The 26,842-nt window shown below is 41.9% G+C and overlaps 1 protein-coding gene across 3 annotated transcripts; it reads left to right on the forward strand.

Moving 5' to 3' along the window:
* The first annotated feature begins 88 nt into the window (after nt 1-88).
* Nucleotides 89-26,439, forward strand: LOC139358715 (uncharacterized). 3 transcript variants are annotated; one of them, XR_011614084.1, is made up of 24 exons: nt 90-551; nt 5,526-5,600; nt 5,795-5,856; nt 6,260-6,287; nt 6,785-6,859; nt 8,486-8,550; nt 8,864-8,891; nt 9,387-9,461; nt 11,411-11,475; nt 11,787-11,814; nt 12,318-12,392; nt 14,039-14,103; nt 14,417-14,444; nt 14,937-15,011; nt 16,657-16,721; nt 17,197-17,224; nt 17,675-17,736; nt 18,224-18,251; nt 18,694-18,755; nt 19,179-19,206; nt 19,727-19,791; nt 20,629-20,656; nt 20,753-21,202; nt 25,167-26,439. XR_011614084.1 is itself a non-coding variant. In XM_071080476.1 (23 exons), exons 1-23 carry the CDS (start codon nt 362-364, stop codon nt 20,836-20,838), a joined length of 1,386 nt encoding a protein of 461 aa, XP_070936577.1. In that variant the 5' UTR covers nt 90-361; the 3' UTR covers nt 20,839-21,924. The 3 variants fall into 3 exon arrangements, 1 of the variants encoding a protein (XP_070936577.1); XM_071080476.1 differs by lacking the exon at nt 25,167-26,439 and having other exon boundaries at nt 20,753-21,924; XR_011614085.1 differs by lacking the exons at nt 6,260-6,287; nt 6,785-6,859; nt 8,486-8,550 and having other exon boundaries at nt 89-551.
* The last annotated feature ends 403 nt before the right edge of the window (nt 26,440-26,842 follow it).

Here is a 26,842-nt window from a genome sequence, read left to right on the forward strand (position 1 = left end):
GGGTCTGCGGGGTGGGGCATTGTGAGCCAGTAGCCTGACTTGGTTGCTTCCTGGTAACCAGGTGACATAGGAGGCTTTGTGGGTACAAAGCATCAGCCAGGGCCAGCAGCCTTCAGTCGGTAGCTGGGAGGGTAAGGAGGAGGAGCTCCGACTATATTCTGTGACAGCATTTTTTGTGTCCCTTAGCATTTTTTGATTGACATCCTTCAATCCAGGAAAATTCCCCAACTCCCCGTGAGAGGTGGTGGCTGAGGCTCCAGGCTCGCCTGGGGTCACACCACTTGGGCAAGACAGTGCATTGGACTAAGGAGAGAGGAGACAGCAGTGCAGGTGCCCCATAGGGAATAAACTGAGTTCTCCCATGGGCCCCTGCTGTGGCCTCAGCTGTGACTGCTGCAGGCTGAACGTGGGACCCTGCAATGAATCTGACACTGTTGAGGCTGTGGCAGCCGCGGCACCAGCATCCACCGCTGCAGAGCCTGCCAGATTGAATTTGGGAGCCACGGAGGTCCATCCCGTGCAGGACCAGAGCAACCCCAAGCTCCCCAAAGGTAAAGAAGCCATGGGTGCCATTTGCTCTCTGGCATCTCTCTGGCCCCCACCGCCCCCACCCGTTTGCCGTCCCTCCCCCTCAGAGACATCCTCAGCTTCCAGCTCCCTCCTGCCCGCAGCCGGCTTTCCCAGGGCTCGGCATGGGGGACAAAGGCTGGTTCTGCCTCTGTCTTTGTTGTTGAGCCTTCTTAGTGAGGCCTTTTTGGCCTAGTCCCTCCCTTTTCTCAGTAAAATTTCAAATACTCCAGTTTTGGAGTCCCCATCCCATTCTCTGTCCTTACCTATGCAGCTGGTCTGGGCCCTAAGTGAACGAGCCAGTTAAGGGCCCAGTTGTTTCTTTTCTCCCATTCCTCAAGGTAAGCTAATAACTGGGATAATTCAGACTCCAATATGTGGAGAATTCTTAAATTCAAAACAGAGTTTGCCATGGAAGAGATTATATGGTATTCCTTTTTTTTTTTTTTTTTTTTTTTTTTGAGATGGATCTCGCTCTGTCGCCCAGGTTGGAGTGCAGTGGCCAGATCTCAGCTCACGGCAAACTCTGCCTCCCAGGTTTACGCCATTCTCCTGCCTCAGCCTCCCAAGTAGCTGGGACTACAGGCGCCCGCCACCTCACCCAGCTAGTTTTTTTATATTTTTTAGTAGAGATGGGGTTTCACTGTTTTAGCCCGCATGGTCTCGATCCCCTGACCTCGTGATCCACCCGTCTTGGCCATCCAACGTGCTCGGATTATAGGCTTGAGCCACCACGCCTGGCCTATATGCTATTCCTAATAGTGAGTCACATTGACAGAAGCTTCTTTATTTCTTCCAATTGTAATTTGAACAAAGAAGAAAAACAAATTGGGGGACATGCTTAAAATGACCACGAAAGGTATGACATGTTACTGCCCGAGCCGTAAAGAAGTTGTTTTTGTTTTGGTTTTACCCAAAGGAGTTTAGCCATGGAGCTCTGATGACTTGAAAATTCCCACTTTGACATGAATGTCTCTTCAGCCCTGTTACAGTTTAGTCCCTATTTTATAGACAAGGGACGGAAAGTGTCATGTGTCCTAGGCTTTCCTTCAAGTCACAGTCATCACTGTTTACTGACAGTGAGACCAGGGCTCTGGGAGTGGCTATGGTCAAGTTAAAGACAAAAACTAACACTTGTAAGACAGGAGAGAAGCATGTCCTTACAAAAGCAGTTCAAAATTTGTGTGTAACTACATTTGTGAGCAAATGAAAGCTGCCAGACTCCGAAAAACAGAGACGCTAACGGAACTGACTTCAGTAACCAGGGTTTTCTGTTGCGTTCATTGCCCAGGGTGACTTCCAATAACAACCCCCCCACTCTGCACTTTTCTCAGGACTGGAAAGCTCAGGCAGCCCAGGACGAATAGTGTAGTCACCATAGATGGGCAGGGTGGCCACAAGGTGGGCAGCAGCAGGGATGGGCATTGTGAGCCATTGGGTGGGTCTGCGGGGTGGGGCATTGTGAGCCAGTAGCCTGACTTGGTTGCTTCCTGGTAACCAGGTGACATAGGAGGCTTTGTGGGTACTAGGCATCAGCCAGGGCCAGCAGCCTTCAGTCGGTAGCTGGCAGTGGAATGAGAAGCTCTGACTACACTCTAATGACTGTTTTTGTGCCTCTTGAAGCTTGTTGCCTCCCTTTCTTTTTGAAATAAGACAGAAGATCCCCACCTTCCCAGACAGAGAGAGAGCCCATCTTATTTGTTTTAAAAAAAGGAATAAAAATGTGAGGGGGAGTCTTGTGAGGATGATGGGAGGGGCTTCCAGAGAGGAATATCTTCCATGGAATTCCTGAAATGGGAACAAACTTGTTTTGGGCAAAGAACAGAAAGACACAAGGGTGGTTGCAGCAGAGTGAAATGAATGTGATGGGTTAAGGCCGTGTGCACACAGTGAGCACTGACAAAGAGTATGGACTTTAGTTGAGATGGGAAACCACTGGAGGATTCTAGCCTGGGGATCACAGTTAATTCTCCAAGAAAAAGACCACTGGCTCTGTGAGAATACACTGTAATGCAGGCAAGGGTGGAAGCAGGGAGACCAGCTAGGAGGCTGGTTGGGTAGTTCAGGTGAGAGTCAACAGTGAAGAGACAAACAATGACCTGAAATAGGCTGACTTGAGAATCTTTAGATTCAAGTGAATGTAAAAGATAATAAAGTGGTAAATAGACAAGTCACAGAAAAAGAAATGCAGATGATCCTTAAACACGTCTTCACACATAAGAGAAAGGCAAATGACAACTATACTGCAGTGTCTCTCCTATTGAGGGAAATTCCAAGAACACGGCAATACATTCTTTGGTTTGGCTGTAAGGGAAGTTGCATTCATATAGTGCTGGTGAAAATGCAAAATGGCTCGACTCCACGAAGGGGAATGTGGCACAATCTCACAACCTTGCAGATACAGTTAAACTGGAAACACTACTTGGAGGCGTTTTATCCTGAAGGTATACTCCATAAATATGAAACAACCTATGCAGAAAGTCCTTGTCGCATTGTTTTCCGTAGCTCAATGTGGGAAATAACTGAAATGTCTAGTAAGGGCCTAGTAAAATTAACTGGTTCTTCCGCCTAAAGGAGAACTACGGAGCTGTAAACAAGGGTAAGATGTCTTTATACTGCTACCGACTGATTCCCAAGATAGGTTATACAGAAAAGGAAAAAGGGAGAACACGCAGTAATATACACAGAAGAAAGCAGGGGGAATAATGTGTGATTATTAAAACAAACAAAAAAACAACGCTGGGGAATTCTTGATGATGGGACTGTTCTCTCCTTAACTTCAGTGGGTAGCCGAAGTGCGTATTTTCTCAAAATATTATTTTGTTGTGGTTTTCTAAAGGATGTTAACTGTTTACTTTTGACCTTTGAGTTAATTTGAGAAAGTTTTGCTTTGTAATTGATTGTACATTATGTAGTATATAGACGGCTCTTACATATTATTTGATCCTCTCAATGTTTTAAGTTAGGTGTTATATGGGAATTTGACTTGTGTCACATGAGAAGTCTGGTTCTAAGTATAAATTGAGTTTTTTGAAGTTTGAAAAAATAAGAGTCAGATCAAGGATGTAAATTCTAGACATAGGGCATATAAAACTAGAATTTATTAAAAGGTACATATGGGCTGCTTTGGATACTACCTTTTTAAAAAAATCTTTCCTTTAGTTTATTAAAGTAGTTAAGCCTCAGGATTAAAACAGTAACATTAGATAATGAGAAATAAGATGGAGATACTTGTAACTCAGTAATGCTTTTTATTTTTAAGAGACAGGGTCTTGCTTTGTCACCCAGGCTAGAGTGCAGTAGCACAATCATAGCTCACCGCAGCCTCAAACTCCTTGGCTCAAACGATCCTCCCACATCAGTCTTCCACGGAGCTAGGTATACAAGAGCTCACCACCACACCTGGCTAATTTTTAAAATATGTCTTGTAGAGAAGAAGCCTCACGATGTTGCCCAGGCTGGTCTCAAACTTCTGACCTCAAGCAATCCTCCTGCCTTAGCTTCCAAAAATGTCAGGATTACATCCATGAGCCAGCACACCTAGCCCAGAAATGTTCCTAAAAGTCTGAAAAATGAAGTTACATGCTGTTAAATCTATCAGTAGATAACAATATACTATGATATGTCAAATGTCACAGCTCAATCATGGTCACTACAACATTGATTAAAACGTAGAACAGTTCAGGCAAGTCTGAGAACTGAGAGGGAAGTACAGAATTGCTTTGGAAGCCAGAATTGGGATTGTCAGAGCTGGGAAAGCAGGAGCAAGGCGTGAGTGTGCACAGGACTGGGGCACGCAGCAGCTCCATGGTATGCTGTGTGTCCTCTTACATGGCAGGCCACCTCCAGGTCAGCAGATGAGAATCACCTGATGGCTGGAAAGAGTGGATTTAGGTAAAATCTCAGACTGTGCATCGCAACTGAGAGAATTTATGTGTTTGTCTGATGGGTCATAACGCTAATCAAAGTGACAACACAGGGATAATAGAGCAGGTGAGTAAATGCAGTAAGCCACCTGCCACCTCTCCAGGGCATCAATCATCCCATAGAAATATTGGGGCAGCAGGATTTGACAAAGCTTGTGAGAAGAGCTCTCAGTTCAGGGTCCAAGGCATGATCTAGAGGACTCAGGTGTTGAGGGACCTCTGTCCCCAGGGAAATAACTACATTTTTGCCCCAGATCTTCATGCCTCACTGTGGTAACTCTGGGCAAGTCACTCAAAACGTCTTAAGGTTTAATTCATTGACTTGGAAAATACGGGTTGTATCCCCTGCTCTGCCCATCCCTCGGGGATAATTTGGGGATCAAGGAAATGGCAGATTTCTTTCACGAGCCGGAAAGCATCATGCCCATGGAAACAGTGAAGTCACTTTCCACCCTCCCCTGCCTGGGAGCCATACACGCTCCCTCTCTGTATCCTACCACTACCAAGTATCTGGACTATTCTTCCAGACATTGAATGATTGAACACTTCTGGGCATTTACAAAGCATGAGTCTTCTTAAGCCTTTATCTGTATCTCATCGTTTTTAGCCCAATAGATCTTTAGTAGGTCTATAGCATAGATCTACTAACATTCCCACATCTCAGAATAGGGAACTGAGGCACAGAGGGGTTCATTTCACTCTCCCACGTATGTGCAGATTCTAAGGAGGATTTGATCCCAGGCCATTCTTGGTGACTTGCATCTGCTGCTTTTCTATATTGTCTCATCTAAATAAAGGTATCTCCCTGCACAAACAGTCCGTATTAAGTGCAATGAACCTTGCAAAATCCTCCTGGAACCCAAATCTAATTCAGGTAGAGTTGAAAAGCAGACGGTAAAAACTGGGATCAAAAGTTTCATCTGGGAATAAGTTTTTACTAATTTCTCTGCTGTCCTCTGCCAGCAACATGTCAAGCACTGTCTTTATTATAATACATTTCCTAGAATCTAAGAAGTCTGCTCTACCTTGCAGATTTGGCCGCCCGTCCCAAGCGCTGGAGAACAAAAATAGGGAGACGGAACAAAATTTGGCCTGTAGGAAATAAAGGTAGTGTGGAAATTAAATCATTAAATTCACTTAAGCAAATCTTTCGACACCAAGGAGAATGGTCCAGTAGCAGCTCAGTCCATGCTTCAACCGCCCCCCTCCATACACTCCAGCCCCGGACCACATTCCCCAAGATTCCTTGTGGGATTCCTCAGCAACACCAATGCACTGACTGTCACTCTATGTTCTTCTAGGCTCTGATGAAGATCGGCAGGTGCCTGCACGTGGTGGGGTGGAGAATATGAAATCAGAACTTGTAAGACGTATTTCTTTCTCTGGTAGAGAATTTTTTTTTTAATTTGTTTTTGTTTTTTCTGGGGCTTCTAGACTATCAAGTGAATATCATTTTTGACTGCCATCATGGATCAGGCTTTAGTTGGTCATGGACTCTAGCGACTGGTCACTAGAGGTTATGACCAAATGAGGCCTGATTGACGATGGCAGTCAAAGGACGGCATCACTTACAAATTGTTTGGTAGTGAGTGTATTTCTCAGTAGCTACCTTTTCTCCCTGAAAAATAGTTTTGTATTTGCCAGCCAACATGGACACTTGCTAAATATTCCCCAAATAAAACTCACTGCATTTTCCACAAGCATCCTCTATGCTTTCTTTCGGGGCCAGTTACCTGATACTGTTTTGTTTTTTTCTCTTATTGCAGAGAAAGTCGAACGCCCAGGCTAACCTCTGTACGTATTCTTTTTTTTTTTTTTTTTTAACAGCTTTATTTAAACGTAGTTGACATGCAAAACAATGTACCCATTTAAAGTAGGTGATTCAGCGTTTTTAGATCTACTAACATTCCCACATCTCAGAATAGGGAACTGAGGCACAGAGGGGTTCATTTCACTCTCCCACGTATGTGCGGATTCTAAGTAGCATTTGATCCCAGGCCATTCTTGGTGACTTGCATCTGCTGCTTTTCTATATTGTCTCATCTAAATAAAGGTATCTCCCTGCACAAACAGTCCGTTTTAAGTGCAATGAACCTTGCAAAATCCTCCTAGAACCCAAATCTAATTCAGGTAGAGTTGAAAAGTCGACAGTAAAAACTGGGATCAAAAGTTTCATCTGGGCATAAGTTTTTACTAATTTCTCTGCTGTCCTCTGCCAGCAACAATGTCAAGCGCTGTCTTTATTATAATACATTTCCTAGAATCTAGAAGAAGTCTGCTCTACCTTGCAGGTTTCGCCGCCCGTCCCAAGCGCTGGACACCAAAACTATGGAGACGGAACAAAATTTGGCCTGTAGGAAATAAAGGTAGTGTGGAAATTAAATCATTAAGTTCACTCAAGCAAATAATTCCAGTTTATTCATTCAGTGCCCCACATTAGAGAAACTCAGAAAATGCTGTGTCATGTTCTTCATTTATTTCATTTGTGCCAATTTATGCATTAAATCAATAGTGGGTGATACAACTACACAAGTAAAGTAACACTGACGACTTAGAGTTCAGTTCTTTTTTTTAGTATTTTATTTTTTTGTAAAAAGGTCTCCTTTTTCGCCCAGGAGTGCACTGGTGCGATCACAGCTCACTGCGATCTTGACCTCCCCAGGTTCAGGTGATCCTTCCACTCAGCCTCCCAAGTAGCTGGCCATAAGTCACATGCCACTATATCAAGTTAATTATTATTATTATTATTATTGTAGAGAAGGGATTTCACCATTCTGCCCAGGCTGGGTTCACTTTTGACAGTAAAGGACATCTCAAACGTTTAGACATTTGCTTTCAGTTTGGTCAATTATGAATACAGCTATTAGAAACCTTCCTGTGTCTTGTTTGGAAACATAATTTTTAAAATGTAACTGAGGAAATACTTCGGATTATGATTACTTGCTTGTATGGTAAGACTATATTTTTCTTTGTAAGAATTTTGGTAGAATTTACCAGTGAAATCATCTGAATATAGTGTTTTAGTTTTTTGAAAAGATATTAATCACTGATTGAATATCTAAAATTTTAAAATAAATATAGGCCTATTCAGATGATCTATTTCTCCTGAGAAGACTTTTGGTCTTCTAAAATAGATTTTATAAATTTGCTCATTTCATCTACTGTATCCAATTGTGAGCACAGATGTGTTCAGAATATTCCTTTATTATTTACTAGTTTTTGATTTGACTCCTCTTAAACTAATATTATTAGTATACTGTGACTTCTTTCTTTCCTTTGTGGGTAGCCGTGGTAGAAGTTTATCAATGTTACTGATCTTTTCAAAGAACCGGCTTTTGGTTTTGTTGATTTTCTCTGGATTTCCTGTTTTCTATTCCATTGTATTCTGCAATCATTATTTATTTATCATCTGTTCTATGTTACACTGCTGTTTTTCTCTCATTGCCCAAGGTGAAGCTTCAATTATGAATTAAGATTTTTCTCATTATTGACACAGCATCCTGAATGTAACTCATTGAATGTAATCTCATTAAAATGCACACTTAATAATTAAAATGGTAAAGATGTGTGCTTTACTACAATTTGAAAATACAACAGAGTAGATGATAAACGTAGTGGCAGGGTATATGTAGATCCAAAGGAGTTAAATGATCTTGTAACATTTCATAAAACTGGGGATTTGCCTGGACCTTCAAATGGGGAGGAGGTGTGATGAGATGCTGTCGCTGAACCGTACAGTGCCTTTCTGTATTAAACTGTTCTGAAGGTGACTATTTCACATTGATGAGGTTGCCCTAGCTAGAAAGCCAAGGCTCTTTCAATTCTTTCTGCCCCTCTCCTCTGCCTGCCTTCAACACCAAGGAGAATGGTCCAGCAGCATCTCAGCCCATGCTTGTCAACCGCCCACTTGCATACACTCCATACACCCCAGGGTTCCTTGTGGGATTCCTCAGCAACACCAATGCACTGACCGTCACTCTGTGTTCTCCTAGATTCCGATGAACATCTTGAGGAATCTGCACAGAGCGGTGTGGAGGAGAACATGAGATCAGAACTTGTAAGACGCATTTCTTTCTCTGAAAGAGAAATTTATTTTGTTTTTTCTGGGGTCACTAGAGGATATGACCAACTGAGGCCTGATTGACGATGGCAGTCAAAGGACGGCATCACTTACAAACTGTTTGGTAGTGAGTGTATTTCTCAGTAGCTACCTTTTCTCCCGGAAAAATAGTTTTGTATTTGCCAGCCAACATGGACACTTGCTAAATATTCCCAAAAAAAAAGACCCACTGCATTTTCCACAAGCATCCTCTATGCTTTCTTTCGGGGCCAGTTACCTGATACTGTTTTGTTTTTTTCTCTTATTGCAGAGAAAGTCGAACGCCCAGGGTAACCTCTGTACGTATTCTTTTTTTTTTTTTTTTTTTTAACAGCTTTATTTAAACGTAGTTGACATGCAAAACAATGTACCCATTTAAAGTAGGTGATTCAGCGTTTTTAGATCTACTAACATTCCCACATCTCAGAATAGGGAACTGAGGCACAGAGGGGTTCATTTCACTCTCCCAGGTATGTGCAGATTCTAAGTAGCATTTGATCCCAGGCCATTCTTGGTGACTTGGATCTGCTGCTTTTCTATATTGTCTCATCTAAATAAAGGTATCTCCCTGCACAAACAGTCCGTTTTAAGTGCAATGAACCTTGCAAAATCCTCCCAGAACCCAAATCTAATGTAGAGTTGAAAAGCCGACGGTAAAAACTGGGATCAAAAGTTTCATCTGGGCATAAGTTTTTACTAATTTCTCTGCTGTCCTCTGCCAGCAACAATGTCAAGCGCTGTCTTTATTATAATACATTTCCTAGAATCTAGAAGAAGTCTGCTCTACCTTGCAGGTTTGGCCGCCCGTCCCAAGCGCTGGACACCAAAAATATGGAGATGGAACAAAATTTGGCGTTTCGGAAATAAAGGTAGTGTGGAAATTAAATCATTAAGTTCACTTAAGCAAATTATTCCAGTTTATTCATTCAGTGCCCCACATTAGAGAAACTCGGTAAATGCTGTGTCATGTTCTTCATTTATTTCATTTGTGCCAATTTATGCATTAAATCAATAGTGGGTGATACAACTACACAAGTAAAGTAACACTGACAACTTAGAGTTCAGTTCTTTTTTTTTAGTATTTTATTTTTTTGTGAAAAGGTCTCCTTTGTCGCCCAGGAGTGCACTGGTGCGATCACAGCTCACTGCGATCTTGACCTCCCCAGGTTCAGGTGATCCTTCCACTCAGCCTCCCAAGTAGCTGGCCATAAATCACATGCCACTATAACAAGTTAATTATTGGCCGGGCGCGGTGGCTCAAGCCTGTAATCCCCGCACTTTTGGAGGCCGAGACGGGTGGATCACGAGGTCAGGAGATCGAGACCATCCTGGCTAACACAGTGAAACCCCGTCTCTACTAAAAATACAAAAAACTAGCCGGGCGAGGTGGCGGGTGCCTGTAGTCCCAGCTACTCTGGAGGCTGAGGCAGGAGAATGGCTTAAACCCGGGAGGCAGAGTTTGCAGTGAGCTGAGATCCGACCACTGCACTCCAGCCTGGGCGACAGAGCGAGACTCCGTCTCAAGAAAAAAAAAAAAAAAACAAAAAAAAAACAAGTTATTATTATTATTATTATTATTGTAGAGAAGGGATTTCACCATTCTGCCCAGGCTGGGTTCACTTTTGACAGTAAAGGACATCTCAAATGTTTAGACATTTGCTTTCAGTTTGGTCAATTATGAATACAGCTATTAGAAACCTTCCTGTGTCTTGTTTGGAAACATAATTTTTAAAATATAACTGAGGAAATACTTCGGATTATGATTACTTGCTTGTATGGTAAGACTATATTTTTCTTTGTAAGAATTTTGGTAGAATTTACCAGTGAAATCATCTGAATATAGTGTTTTAGTTTTTTGAAAAGATATTAATCATTGATTGAATATCTAAAATTCTAAAATGAATATAGGCCTATTCAGATGATCTCTTTCTCCTGAGGAGACTTTTGGTCTTCTAAAATAGATTTTAAAAAGTAGCTCATTTCATCTACTGTATCCAATTGTGAGCACAGATGTGTTCAGAATATTCCTTTATTATTTACTAGTTTTTGATTTGACTCCTCTTAAACTAATATTATTAGTATACTGTGACTTCTTTCTTTCCTTTGTGGGTAGCCGTGGTAGAGGTTTATCAATGTTACTGATCTTTTCAAAGAACCGGCTTTTGGTTTTGTTGATTTTCTCTGGATTTCCTGTTTTCTATTCCATTGTATTCTGCAATCATTATTTATTTATCATCTGTTCTATGTTACACTGCTGTTTTTCTCTCATTGCCCAAGGTGAAGCTTCAATTATGAATTAAGATTTTTCTGATTATTGACACAGCATCCTGAATGTAACTCATTGAATGTAATCTCATTAAAATGCACACTTAATAATTAAAATGGTAAAGATGTGTGCTTTACTACAACTTGAACAATACAACAGGGTAGATGATAAACATGGTGGCAGGGTATGTAGATCCACAGAAGTTAAATGATCTTGTAACATTTCATAAAACTGGGGATTTGCCTGGACCTTCAAATGGGGAGGAGGTGTGACGAGATGCTGTCGCTGAACCGTACAGTGCCTTTCTGTATTAAACTGTTCTGAAGGTGACTATTTCACATTGATGAGGTTGCCCTAGCTAGAAAGCCAAGGCTCTTTCAATTCTTTCTGCCCCTCTCCTCTGCCTGCCTTCGACACCAAGGAGAATGGTCCAGCAGCATCTCAGCCCATGCTTGTCAACCACCCACTTGCATACACTCCATACACCCCAAAGTTCCTTGTGGGATTCCTCAGCAACACCAATGCACTGACCGTCACTCTGTGTTCTCCTAGATTCTGATGAACATCTTGAGGAATCTGCACAGAGCGATGTGGAGGAGAACATGAGATCGGAACTTGTAAGACGTATTTCTTTCTCTGGAAGAGAAATTTATTTTGTTTTTTCTGGGGTCACTAGAGGTTATGACCAAATGAGGCCTGATTGACGACGGCAGTCAAAGGACGGCACCACTTACAAACTGTTTGGTAGTGAGTGTATTTCTCAGTAGCTACCTTTTCTCCCGGAAAAATAGTTTTGTATTTGCCAGCCAACATGGACACTTGCTAAATATTCCCCAAATAAAACTCACTGCATTTTCCACAAGCATCCTTTATGCTTTCTTTCGGGGCCAGTTACCTGATACTGTTTTGTTTTTTTCTCTTATTGCAGAGAAAGTCGAACGCCCAGGGTAACCTCTGTACGTATTCTTTTTTTTTTTTTTTTTTTAACAGCTTTATTTAAACGTAGTTGACATGCAAAACAATGTACCCATTTAAAGTAGGTGATTCAGCGTTTTTAGATCTACTAACATTCCCACATCTCAGAATAGGGAACTGAGGCACAGAGGGGTTCATTTCACTCTCCCAGGTATGTGCAGATTCTAAGTAGCATTTGATCCCCGGCCATTCTTGGTGACTTGGATCTGCTGCTTTTCTATATTGTCTCATCTAAATAAAGGTATCTCCCTGCACAAACAGTCCGTTTTAAGTGCAATGAACCCTGCAAAATCCTCCCAGAACCCAAATCTAATTCAGGTAGAGTTGAAAAGTCGACAGTAAAAACTGGGATCAAAAGTTTCATCTGGGAATAAGTTTTTACTAATTTCTCTGCTGTCCTCTGCCAGCAACAATGTCAAGCGCTGTCTTTATTATAATACATTTCCTAGAATCTAGAAGAAGTCTGCTCTGCTCTACCTTGCAGGTTTGGCCGCCCGTCCCAAGCGCTGGACACCAAAAATATGGAGATGGAACAAAATTTGGCCTGTAGGAAATAAAGGTAGTGTGGAAATTAAATCATTAAGTTCACTTAAGCAAATAATTCCAGTTTATTCATTCAGTGCCCCACATTAGAGAAACTCAGTAAATGCTGTGTCATGTTCTTCATTTATTTCATTTGTGCCAATTTATGCATTAAATCAATAGTGGGTGATACAACTACACAAGTAAAGTAACACTGACGACTTAGAGTTCAGTTCTTTTTTTTAGTATTTTATTTTTTTGTAAAAAGGTCTCCTTTTTCGCCCAGGAGTGCACTGGTGCGATCACAGCTCACTGCGATCTTGACCTCCCCAGGTTCAGGTGATCCTTCCACTCAGCCTCCCAAGTAGCTGGCCATAAGTCACATGCCACTATATCAAGTTAATTATTATTATTATTATTATTATTATTATTATTATTATTATTGTAGAGAAGGGATTTCACCATTCTGCCCAGGCTGGATTCACTTTTGACAGTAAAGGACATCTCAAATGTTTAGACATTTGCTTTCAGTTTGGTCAATTATGAATACAGCTATTAGAAACCTTCCTGTGTCTTGTTTGGAAACATAATTTTTAAAATGTAACTGAGGAAATACTTCGGATTATGATTACTTGCTTGTATGGTAAGACTATATTTTTCTTTGTAAGAATTTTGGTAGAATTTACCAGTGAAATCATCTGAATATAGTGTTTTAGTTTTTTGAAAAGATATTAATCATTGATTGAATATCTAAAATTTTAAAATAAATATAGGCCTATTCAGATGATCTATTTCTCCTGAGAAGACTTTTGGTCTTCTAAAATAGATTTTATAAATTTGCTCATTTCATCTACTGTATCCAATTGTGAGCACAGATGTGTTCAGAATATTCCTTTATTATTTACTAGTTTTTGATTTGACTCCTCTTAAACTAATATTATTAGTATACTGTGACTTCTTTCTTTCCTTTGTGGGTAGCCGTGGTAGAAGTTTATCAATGTTACTGATCTTTTCAAAGAACCGGCTTTTGGTTTTGTTGATTTTCTCTGGATTTCCTGTTTTCTATTCCATTGTATTCTGCAATCATTATTTATTTATCATCTGTTCTATGTTACACTGCTGTTTTTCTCTCATTGCCCAAGGTGAAGCTTCAATTATGAATTAAGATTTTTCTCATTATTGACACAGCATCCTGAATGTAACTCATTGAATGTAATCTCATTAAAATGCACACTTAATAATTAAAATGGTAAAGATGTGTGCTTTACTACAATTTGAAAATACAACAGAGTAGATGATAAACGTAGTGGCAGGGTATATGTAGACCCACAGAAGTTAAATGATCTTGTAACGTTTCATAAAACTGGGGATTTGCCTGGACCTTCAAATGGGGAGGAGGTGTGACGAGATGCTGTCGCTGAACCGTACAGTGCCTTTCTGTATTAAACTGTTCTGAAGGTGACTATTTCACATTGATGAGGTTGCCCTAGCTAGAAAGCCAAGGCTCTTTCCATCTTTCTGTCCCTCTGCTCTGCCTGCCTTCGACACCAAGGAGAATGGTCCAGCAGCATCTCAGCCCATGCTTGTCAACCGCCCACTTGCATACACTCCATACACCCCAAAGTTCCTTGTGGGATTCCTCAGCAACACCAATGCACTGACCGTCACTCTGTGTTCTCCTAGATTCTGATGAACATCTTGAGGAATCTGCACAGAGCGGTGTGGAGGAGAACATGAGATCAGAACTTGTAAGACGCATTTCTTTCTCTGAAAGAGAAATTTATTTTGTTTTTTCTGGGGTCACTAGAGGATATGACCAACTGAGGCCTGATTGACGATGGCAGTCAAAGGACGGCATCACTTACAAACTGTTTGGTAGTGAGTGTATTTCTCAGTAGCTACCTTTTCTCCCGGAAAAATAGTTTTGTATTTGCCAGCCAACATGGACACTTGCTAAATATTCCCAAAAAAAAAGACCCACTGCATTTTCCACAAGCATCCTCTATGCTTTCTTTCGGGGCCAGTTACCTGATACTGTTTTGTTTTTTTCTCTTATTGCAGAGAAAGTCGAACGCCCAGGGTAACCTCTGTACGTATTCTTTTTTTTTTTTTTTTTAACAGCTTTATTTAAACGTAGTTGACATGCAAAACAATGTACCCATTTAAAGTAGGTGATTCAGCGTTTTTAGATCTACTAACATTCCCACATCTCAGAATAGGGAACTGAGGCACAGAGGGGTTCATTTCACTCTCCCAGGTATGTGCAGATTCTAAGTAGCATTTGATCCCAGGCCATTCTTGGTGACTTGCATCTGCTGCTTTTCTATATTGTCTCATCTAAATAAAGGTATCTCCCTGCACAAACAGTCCGTTTTAAGTGCAATGAACCTTGCAAAATTCTCCCAGAACCCAAATCTAATGTAGAGTTGAAAAGCCGACGGTAAAAACTGGGATCAAAAGTTTCATCTGGGAATAAGTTTTTACTAATTTCTCTGCTGTCCTCTGCCAGCAACAATGTCAAGCGCTGTCTTTATTATAATACATTTCCTAGAATCTATAGGAAGTCTGCTCTACCTTGCAGGTTTGGCCGCCCGTCCCAAGCGCTGGACACCAAAACTATGGAGATGGAACAAAATTTGGCGTTTCGGAAATAAAGGTAGTGTGGAAATTAAATCATTAAGTTCACTCAAGCAAATAATTCCAGTTTATTCATTCAGTGCCCCATATTAGAGAAACTCAGTAAATGCTGTGTTATGTTCTTCATTTACTTCCTTTGTGCCAATTTATGCATTAAATCAATGATGGGTGACACAATTACACAAGTAAAGTAACATTGACAACTTAGAGTTCAGTTCCTTCTTTCAGTATTTTATTTTTTTGTGAAAAGGTCTCCTTTGTCGCCCAGGAGTGCACTGGTGCGATCACAGCTCACTGCGATCTTGACCTCCCCAGGTTCAGGTGATCCTTCCACTCAGCCTCCCAAGTAGCTGGCCATAGGTCACATGCCACTATATCAAGTTTATTATTATTATTATTATTATTATTATTATTGTTATTGTAGAGAAGGGATTTCACCATTCTGCCCAGGCTGGGTTCACTTTTGACAGTAAAGGACATCTCAAATGTTTAGACATTTGCTTTCAGTTTGGTCAATTATGAATACAGCTATTAGAAACCTTCCTGTGTCTTGTTTGGAAACATAATTTTTAAAATGTAACTGAGGAAATACTTCGGATTATGATTACTTGCTTGTATGGTAAGACTATATTTTTCTTTGTAAGAATTTTGGTAGAATTTACCAGTGAAATCATCTGAATATAGTGTTTTAGTTTTTTGAAAAGATATTAATCATTGATTGAATATCTAAAATTCTAAAATAAATATAGGCCTATTCAGATGATCTCTTTCTCCTGAGAAGACTTTTGGTCTTCTAAAATAGATTTTATAAATTTGCTCATTTCATCTACTGTATCCAATTGTGAGCACAGATGTGTTCAGAATATTCCTTTATTATTTACTAGTTTTTGATTTGACTCCTCTTAAACTAATATTATTAGTATACTGTGACTTCTTTCTTTCCTTTGTGGGTAGCCATGGTAGAGGTTTATCAATGTTACTGATCTTTTCAAAGAACCGGCTTTTGGTTTTGTTGATTTTCTCTGGATTTCCTGTTTTCTATTCCATTGTATTCTGCAATCATTATTTATTTATCATCTGTTCTATGTTACACTGCTGTTTTTCTCTCATTGCCTAAGGTGAAGCTTAGATTATAATTTATGAATTGATTTTTCTGATTATTGACACAGTATCCTGAATGTAACTCATTGAATGTAATCTCATTAAAATGCACACTTAATAATTAAAATTATAAAGATATATGCTTTAGTACAACTTGAAAAATACAACAGAGTAGATGAGAAACATAGTGGCAGGGTATGTAGATCCACAGAAGTTAAATGATCTTGTAACATTTCATAAAACTGGGGATTTGCCTGGACCTTCAAATGGGGAGGAGGTGTGACGAGATGCTGTCGCTGAACCGTACAGTGCCTTTCTGTATTAAACTGTTCTGAAGGTGACTATTTCACATTGATGAGGTTGCCCTAGCTAGAAAGCCAAGGCTCTTTCAATTCTTTCTGCCCCTCTCCTCTGCCTGCCTTTGACACCAAGGAGAATGGTCCAGCAGCATCTCAGCCCATGCTTGTCCACCGCCCACTTGCATACACTCCATACACCCCAGGGTTCCTTGTGGGATTCCTCAGCAACACCAATGCACTGACCATCACTCTGTGTTCTCCTAGGTTCTGTTGAACATCTGCAGGCGTTCCCACATGGCGGTGTGGAGGAGAATACAGGATCAGAACTTGTAAGACGTATTTCTTTCTCTGGAAGAGTAATTGTTTTTGTTTTTTTCTGGGGCTTCTAGACTATCAAGTGAATATCATATTTGACTGCCATCATGAATCAGGCCTCAGTTGGTCGTGGACTTTAGCGACCAGTCACTGGAGGTTATGACCAACTGAGGCCTGATTGATGATGGCAGTCAAAGGATGGCACCACTTACAAACTGTCTGGTAGTGAGTATGTTTCTCAGTAGCAACCTTTTCCTCTTGAAAAATAATTTTGTATTTGTCAGCCAACATGGACACTTGCTATATGTAACCAAAAAAACCCCCCGGCATTTTCCACAAGCATTCTCTATGCTTTATTTGGGGGCCAGTGACTTGATCACTGCTTGACGTCCGGTTTTTTATTTCAGCAAGTGAATAAAAGGCCTTTGCCAACAGAACCCAGCATCATCTGATCCTCATGGTGTTTCTTTTTCTTTTCTCTTTTTGCAGGATTTATCTACAGCTGAGTATGACAACCGTACGTATTTAAAAAAAAAAAAACAAAAAAAACAACTTTGTTTAGATGTAGTTGACATGCAAAACAATTCACCCATTTAAAGTAGGTGATTCAGCGTTTTTACTATATTTACACGGTTGTGCAACCATTGTTACAATCTCATCTTAGAACCTCTTTATTACCCCTCAAAGAAATCCCACTAGTAGTCACTCCTCTGCTTTCCCAACCCTTAAGGTGACTATTTCACATTGATGAGGTTGTCCTAGCTAGAAAGCCTAGGATCTTTCATTTCTTACTGCCCCTCTCCTTTGCCTGCCTTCGACACCAAGGAGAATGGTCCAGCAGCAGCTCAGTCCATGCTTGTCAACCACCCCCCTCCATACACTGCAGCCCTGGTCCACAGCCCCCAAGGCTCCTTGTGGGATTCCTCAGCAACACCAATGCACTGACTGTCACTCTGTGTTCTCCTAGGTCCTGTTGAAGAGCTGCAGGAGCCTGCCCATGGCAGCGTGGAGGATATGAAATCAGAACTTGTAAGACGTATTTCTTTCTCTGGAAGAGAAATGTTTTTTTGTTTTGGTTTTTGTTTTTTCTGTGGCTTCTAGACTATCAAATGAATATCATTTTTGACTGCCATCATGAATCAGGCCTCAGTTGGTCATGGAGTCTAGCGACCAGTCACTGGAGTTTATGACCAACTGAGGCCTAACTGACCATGGCAGTCGAAGGATGGCACCACTTACAAACTGTCTGGTAGTGAGTATGTTTCTCAGTAGCAACCTTTTCTCCTTGAAAGACAATTTTGTATTTGCCAGCCAACATGGACACTTGCTATATATTCCCAAAAAACCCCCACGGCATTTTCCACAAGCATTCTCTATGCTTTATTTGGCAGCCAGTGACTTGATCACTGCTTGACGTCCGGTTTTTTATTTCAGCAAGTGAATAAAAGGCCTTTGCCAACAGAACCCAGCATCATCTGATCCTCATGGTGTTTCTTTTTCTTTTCTCTTTTTGCAGGAATTATCTACAGCTGAGTATGACGACCGTACGTATTTAAAAACAAAAAACCAGCTTTGTTTAGATGTAGTTGACATGCAAAATAATTCACCCATTTAAAGTAGGTGATTCAGCGTTTTTACTATATTTACACAGTTGTGCAACTATTGTTATAATCTCATCTTAGAACCTCTTTATTACCCCTCAAAGAAACCCCACTAGTAGTCACTCCTCTGTCTTTCCCAACTCTTAAGATGACTATTTCACATTGATGAGGTTGCCCTAGCTAGAAAGCCTAGGATCTTTCATTTCTTACTGCCCCTCTCCTTTGCCTTCCTTCAACACCAAGGAGAATGGTCCAGCAGCAGCTCAGTCCATGCTTGTCAACCACCCCCCTCCATACACTCCAGCCCTGGTCCACATCCCCCAAGGCTCCTTGTGGGATTCCTCAGCAACACCAATGCACTGACCGTCACTCTGTGTTCTCCTAGTTTCTGATGAAGATCTGCAGGAGCCTGCATATGGCGGCGTGGAGGATATGAAATCAGAACTTGTAAGATGTATTTCTTTCTCTGGAGGAGAAATGTTTTTTTTGTTTTGTTTTTCGTTTTTTCTGGGGCTTCTAGGCTATCAAGTGAATATTATTTTTGACTGCCATCATGGATCAGGCTTCAGTTGGTCATGGACTCTAGTGACTGGTCACTAGAGGTTATGACCAACTGAGGCCTGATTGACGATGGCAGTCAAAGGACCGCATCACTTACAAACTGTTTGGTAGTGAGTGTCTTTCTCAGTAGCAACTTTTCTCCCTGAAAAATAGTTTTGTATTTGCCAGCCAACATGGACACTTGCTAAATATTTCAAAAAAAAAAAACCCATTGCGTTTTCCACAAGCATCCTCTATGCTTTCTTTCGGGGCCAGTGACCTGATTACTGTTTTGTTTTGTTTTTGTTTTTGTTTTTTCTCTTATTGCAGAGCACTTCGAAAACCCAGTCTCAACTCTGTACGTATTTTTTTTTTTTAACAGCTTTATTTAAACGTAGTTGACGTGCAAAACAATTTACTCATTTAAATTAGGTGATTCAGCGTTTCTACTATATTTACACGGTTGTGCAACCATTGTTACAATCTCATCTGAGAACCTCTTTATTCCCCCTCAAAGAAACCCCACTAGTAGTCACTCCTCTGTCTTTCCCAACTCCCACACCCCTGGATCTAGGCAGCCTCGAATCTACTTCCTGTTTCTATAGTACAGTGGCTTTCTGTATTAACCGGTTCTTAAGGTGACTATTTCACATTGATGAGGTTGCCCTAGGTAGAAAGCCAAGGCTCTTTCATTTCTTTCTGCCCCTCTCCTTTGCCTTCCTTCAACACCAAGGAGAATGGTCCAGCAGCAGCAGCTCAGTCCATGTTAGTCAACGGCCCACCTCCATACACTCCCGCCCCAGTCCACAGCCCCCAAGGCTCCTTGTGAGATTCCTCAGCAGCACCAATGCACTGACTGTCACTCTATCTTCTCCTAGATTTGGTCGAAGATCTCAGTGAGGGTCCATCTGGTGGTCTTGAAGATCTCATGACATCGGAGATGGTAAGATGCATTTCTTTGTCTGAAGAAATGTTTCTCCTGGTTCCTCTTGCCTTATTAATGAAATGAAGATACAAAAATCTGACCAAGTACATTATAGAAGACAAATGCAATTTTTTTGTTGGCTGGAATATCAAGGGAATACCATATTTGATGGCTGTCGTCCATCAGGTCTTAGTTGATCATGGACTCTAGTGACTGGTCACTGGAGTTTATGACCAACTGAGTCCTGTTGGATGATGGTGGTCAAAAATGACAGCATCACTTACAAACTATCTTGTAGTGAGCATATTTCTCAGTAGCAACTTTTGCTTCTTGAAAAATATTTTGTATTTGCCAGTCAACATGGACTTGCTAAATATTCCATGAAAACCCATTGCCTTTTCCACAAGCATCGTCTATGCTTCCTTCACGGGGCCAGTGACTTGATCACTGTTTGACATGTTGTTTTGTAATGTCACCAAGTGAATAAAAGATCTGTGCTGGCCGGGCGTGGTGGCTCACGCCTGCAATCCCAGCACTTTGGGAGGCTGAGGCAGGCGGATCACGAGATCAGGAGATTGAGACCATCCTGGCTAACACGGTGAAACCCCGTCTCTACTAAAAATACAAAAAATTACCTAGGTGTGGTGGCGGGCACCTGTAGTCCCAGCTACTCGGGAGGCTGAGGCAGGAGAATGGCATGAACCCGGGACGTGGAGCTTGCAGTGAGCCAAGAGCGCGCCACTGCACTCCAGCCTGGGCGACAGAGCGAGACTCCGTCAAAAAAAATAAAAGATCTGTGCCAACAGGACTCCATGTGATCTGATCCTCATAGTGTTTTCCTTTCTCCTATTGCAGGCAAAGGAGAGACGCCAAGCTTACCTCTGTAAGTGTGTGTGTGTGTGTGTGTGTGTGTGTGTGTGTGTGTGTGTGTATTTTGTTTGTTTTTTATTTGAGACGAAGCCTTGTTCTTTTCCCCTAGGCTGGGCTGAGATGGCAGAATCTCGGCTCAAGGAATCCCCCAGCTCCCAGGTTCGAGGACTTCTCCGGCTTCCGCGTCCCAAGTAGCTGGGATCAGGGACGCCTGCCACCACCCCCAGCTACCATCATTTTATGAATGCATATTTCCATCTGGGTGAAAAAAAACATCGCAAACCCCTTTCTCTTCCTACTGAGCACCTGTGAACAGTGACCTGCAGTTTGTGGCTGTAGCCAGTCCTCAGGGAGCCTGGTGTTCTTACATTTCATTCTGAGGCTCACATTCTCAGTCACCCTGCAGGAGAACACCCGCCCCATCCTGGGTCATTACAGGGTGTGCCCATCCATCTGCTGCATCTGAGGAGCTGGGTCCAGCTTCTACGGTGAATCCATATATTTCTGTGTTTCCTGGATAAGGAAGAGGAAAGGAGCTGAGCTGGGGGAGGAAGAAGAGGTAATATTAACTGACTCCTTATTTTGTACCAGGCACTGTACTAGTTACATATCCTTTTATCTCATGTAATTCTTACCAAACAGTAAGGGGGTTGGGAGTGATAGGGACAATACTGTTACCTCCATTTTAGGGTGAGAAAATGAAGGCTCAGAAAGGTTAAATAACTTGCCCAAGGTCACTCAGTTGCTAAGAGCCAGGTTATGAAACAGAAGCTTTATATTAGATGGGTTCAAATTTATTTTCAATTTCCCTGCTCCATTCTGAATATGCATTGGCATTTACCCTTGGGCTATGTAGGACAAGTGCTTTGTCACCAAAACACCTATTGTGAACTCTTTCTGCCCTAGTATGATTCATGCATTTTATCTTCTTCAAACTAAAAACCTTTAAGAGTCAGGAACCTGCCATGCAGACTCTCAACTTAAACCTCAGCCACTTTTACCCTAAAATTCAGACTTGTGTAGACATCTCTAGAAGACTTGGTGGACTAATCTTTAAGAGTTCGTTTGCATGAGGGAGGAAGGGGAGCCCAAATTTGGACAAAGTCCGTTTCTTAGAGTTCCTCCAGCCCAGTCTGAGTGGTAGAAATCAGGAACTGAAAATAAATCTGAAAGTTGTTTGAAATCATGGTAAGACATGGGGAACATAATATACTGGGGGCTTGTGTTATAAATGAGGCTATTTTTCTATTTTTAGTATTTTGTATTTTTAGTAGAGATGGAGTTTCACCATGTTGGCCAGGCTGGTCTCGAGCTCCTGATCTCAAGTGATTCCCCCCGACCTCAGCCTCCAAAAGTGCTGGGATTACAGGCGTGAGCTACCGCGCCCAGCCCACTGTAAGTGTGTATATATATGGGCTTAGAGGCGTGAGCTACCGCGCCCAGCCCACTGTAAGTGTGTATATATATAATAGAAATAGAATACATATGGCTGGGCACGGTGGCTCACGCCTGTAATCCCAGCACTTTGGGAGGCCGAGGCGGGTGGATCACGAGGTCAGGAGATTGAGACCATCCTAGCTAACACAGTGAAACTCCGTTTCTACTAAAAATACAAAAAATTAGCCGGGCGTGGTGGTGGGCGCCTGTGGTCCCAGCTACTCCGGAAGCTTAGGCAGGAGAAAGGTGTGAACCCAGGAGGCAGAGCTTGCAGTGAGCCAAGATCGCGCCACTGCACTCCAGCCTGGGAGACAGAAGGAGACTCTGTCTCAAAAAATATATTTATATATAATATAGTATATAACATTATATATGCTATATAATATATTGTATATATACTATATAATATAAATGTATAATATATATATTACATATAATACAAATATATAATATATATTATATTATATATAATATAAACACATTTCTGGCCCAGAAATGTGTTTCAACTAGACGTAGCCCCCCAGTTCTTGGCCAGGGCAGTGACAGCGCTCCCGAGTAGCAGGGGAGGTGGGGAGAGACATGAGATCCAGCACAGGGTGAGCTCAGCAAAGGGGTGGGGACTGACCCTAGAGTTCAGGTCATCCTCGCAACTCTTCTGTGGAATCCGCAACACCTCAGTTTCCACTTACTTTGGAGGTAGTTTAACATCGTCAGTATCACGCTCGGAGTCTTCCCGCAGATGGAAGAGGAACCCTGGCCATGGGTGTTTACTGCCAGGGCAGTGACTGTCTCTTCCTCGTTTGTCCTTATCCCAGAGCTCAGTCCTGGGGGAGACATGTTAGGCCCCATGGATGTTTTAATGAACACACCCCCTAGGATGAGCTCTAGGTCGCCCCCAGGCTGGGATCTAGTGCAGGTGTGGAAGGGTTTTCTTCTCAGCCTGTTGAGCCCCACACTCATCCTGGAGCCTGCCCAGCTTCTGAGTCAGGGTCGCTGGAGATGAGGGTGAGCTCCTGAGGACGGCGAGATGCCCCTACCCCTCTGCTCCTGTTGCTCTGATCTTGTCTCAACAGGGCGTGCAGAGCCATGCTCGTCCACTGGGTGCAAGAGCGCCCCCTGCTGGAATCCATCTGGACCTGGATATTGTCCTCATGATCATATCCCCAGCCCCACAGAGTGACTGACCCTTGTGCAGATGCCCAGGAAGTAACCTTAAATGTAGGCTAGAATCAGAGCAGCAAATGATTCTGCAAACAAACAAACAAACGAGAAACTCCAGGATAAGGGAGTCATATCTTCCTCATTTCTGGATCTCTGGAGCTGTCCCGTCTAGTGTGGCTCTCAGTCATATATGTGCCTCTTCATGGTTAAATAAATTTAAATATATACAATTAAAAATTCAGAACCTCATCACAACAGCCACCATGCAATGGCCCAGCAGCCACATGTTTATACAGCTCGACTTTTCCTTCTTTCTACCCTTTGATGAGAACATGATCTTCAGGCTGGCGCTGGTTTACCGGAAATTCTAGGGGTGGTACATGTGCTAAAAGACTTTTAGTTTTGAGGGAAAGGAAAGTGAAAGATCAAATCAAGTATATAATTTTTAAGAAATGGACCTTTTGTTTTAAATGTGGGGACATCAGCAGTGAACTTTATAGTCCTTGGTGCCTTCTTACCGAGAAATTTCCTTTAGCATCTATTTTTGTTAGTTTTTAAGACCAAAGAAATCCAAACACCATTTTATATTTGACAATGCTTCCTGTATGTTTATACCAGATAAGCTAGATTTCACCTTTATATTAGTGTTATTAATGTTCCACTTAGTTTTAATAAAACTTTGTAAACATATTTATTCAATTTTTAATGTCTGACCATAAGATAAGATTTTTATAGACTTTTTTAACCTTTTATAATTTTTGTCAAAGAGCAGGCTAGTGCTTTCAGAAAAACCCGTTGTATTTTTCTTTTAATGTCCAGTTCACAGAAAAACTGGATGATACCCCTTTAACTGTAGCCAATATGTTTACACACAGAATTTTCCTTACAATTAATGTTTCAAAACTTGCTTAAACCTTCAAAACAATTTTTAACCTTTTAATGTAAGTAAAAATAAACATTCTTATGCCTCCTTATAATCCTTTTACCAAAGGCATATGTTACTTTCCTTATACACTTTGCACATAAACTGTTTCTTCAATAGTTTTACATTCAGGAGGATTAATTAATTTAAATTATACATCATTTCTTTCATAAATTTTTCTGACACTTTTTTTATGACTTTCACAGACAATTCTTCGACATGCCTCATATAACATATGGAAAACAGAATTTTCCATATAACATTCCTTTTTATATAAACTCTGCCTCCCCCTTTTTTGTTGTTGTTGTTGTTGTTGTTTTCAAAGATGATAACCATTCTTTTGCAAAGCAGACTTCCTTCATATCTGTGGACTAGACTGTCTAAGGCCACAGATTAGAAGTTACTGTAATACATGTTACATTGTTAACTTTTAGCAAACTTTACTTTTGTTGAAAGCTTTTAAGTGTGGGATTTCAATTATCCTTTGTATTAACAAGACTTTGTTTAGTCCAAATTAACTTAGAATTAGTGTAGATGGCTTTATTCTGTAAGTACTTTAAGGCTTGGCTAAGTGCAAACAGCTCACAGATTTGAGCAGACCAATTATTGGGCAATTTTTCTAACTCTGCTTCTACAAGAGTTTCACTGAATTACAGAATACCCATTGTGGGTTTTTTTTCCTCAGTCACCTGGGAGAAACTATCAATCATCCTGTCCTGAAGGGAGTTCTTCCTAGGTCTGGTCGGACCTTTGTATGGCAATTAAGATTTAAATCCCCCGTTAGGAAATCTGCTGGGTTAAGAGCATTTTCAGGGGTTTATGTTAAATCATCTTTTTCTAACAGAATAGCCCTATACTTGAAGATTTTTGAGTTAGTAAGCTACCTTTTTTCTTTTTTTTTCTTTTCTTTTTTTTTCTTTTTAACTTAGGATACTTCTTAACTGGTGAGGTGTGCTCACAATTAGGTTTCCTCTAAATTTATTTTTCTACTTTCTTCTGTTAGCAAAGCAGTTGCCGCTACAGACTGAATGCATTTGAACCATCTGTGGGATACTGGGTTCAAGGAATTCACACCAAATCAGAATCAAAACCAAAACCAAAGTGCCGATAAAGGCACGCCATGGGTGATCAGGCCACACGTCAACCGAAATGGAGTGGGCAAGTTCCCAAGACTGGTCCTGTCAAGCAATTCAAACCAAGTCAAAATCAAAACCCAAATCAGGCCGGGCGTGGTGGCTCAAGCCTGTAATCCCAGCACTTTGGGAGGCCGAGACGGGCGGATCACGAGGTCAGGAGATCGAGACCATCCTGGCTAACACAGTGAAACCCCGTCTCTACTAAACAAATACCAAAAAAACTAGCCGGGCGTGGTGGCGGGCGCCTGTAGTCCCAGCTACTCGGGAGGCTGAGGCAGGAGAATGGCGTAAACCCGGGAGGTGGAGCTGGCAGTGAGCTAAGATCCGGCCACTGCATTCCAGCCTGGGTGACAAAGTGAGATCCGTCTCAAAAAAAAAGAAAAAAAAGACTTATAAAGACTTATAACCATTTCTTTTTAAAAATCAGTTAAGGGCCGGGCACGGTGGCTCAAGCCTGTAATCCCAGCACTTTGGGAGGCCGAGACGGGCGGATCACGAGGTCAGGAGATCGAGACCATCCTGGCGAACCCAGTGAAACCCCGTCTCTACTAAAAAAACACAAAAAACTAGCCGGGCGAGGTGGCGGGCGCCTGTAGTCCCAGCTACTCGGGAGGCTGAGGCAGGAGAATGGTGTGAACCCAGGAGGCGGAGCTTGCAGTGAGCTGAGATCTGGCCACTGCACTCCAGCCTGGGCAACAGAGCGAGACTCCGTCTCAAAAAAAAACAAAAACAAAAAACAAACAAAAAAAAACCCAAAAGTGCCGATAAAGGCATGCTATGGGTGATCGGGCCACGCTTCCACTCAAATGGAGTGGGCAAGTTCCCAAGACCGGTCCTACTGTATTCCAGATATCTGGACTCCAAGAGCCGGTTCCTTCCCGGTGTTCAACCAGTGTGTTGATTCTCCGCGGGGGCCTGCAGTGCACTGCTCTGACGAGGCATTCCACCAGGGCAAATGCCTGCCCAGGAGCATGCTCAGGATCCACGTAGCTCAAGCTGGCCGGAGTCCCCTGCAGGGATGCTCCACAGGACAGGCCTAAGCCGCCTAAGGGGCTGCCTTACTGCCCGGTCAGGGAACCAAGAAATGTAGCAGGATGAGCCACAGACAAAAGTCTTCAGGCACCAGGTTAAAGAAGGAAGAGGCTTTATTCAGCCAGGAGGTCGACAGTCTTGCGTCTCAAGAACAGAACTGAGCTCTCCAAAGACTTCATTCAGCCAGGAGCATCGATAGACTTGCATCTCAAGAACAGAACCGAGCTCTCCAAAGACTTCATTCAGCCAGGAGCATCGATAGACTTGCATCTCAAGAACAGAACTGAGCTCTCCAAAGACTTCATTCAGCCAGGAGCATCGATAGACTTGCATCTCAAGAACAGAACTGAGCTCTCCAAAGACTTCATTCGGCCAGGAGCGTCGATAGACTTGCGTCTCAAGAACAGAACCGAGCTCCCTGAAGAAAGAGTTCCTGGCCCTTTTAAGGGCTTACAACTCTAAGGCGTCCACGTGACAGGGTCGTGATAGGCTGAGCAAGCTTGGGGTACAT

The sequence above is a fragment of the Macaca nemestrina genome, chromosome 15, assembly GCF_043159975.1.
Source record: "Macaca nemestrina isolate mMacNem1 chromosome 15, mMacNem.hap1, whole genome shotgun sequence".
Classification (NCBI taxonomy): Eukaryota; Metazoa; Chordata; class Mammalia; order Primates; family Cercopithecidae; genus Macaca; species Macaca nemestrina.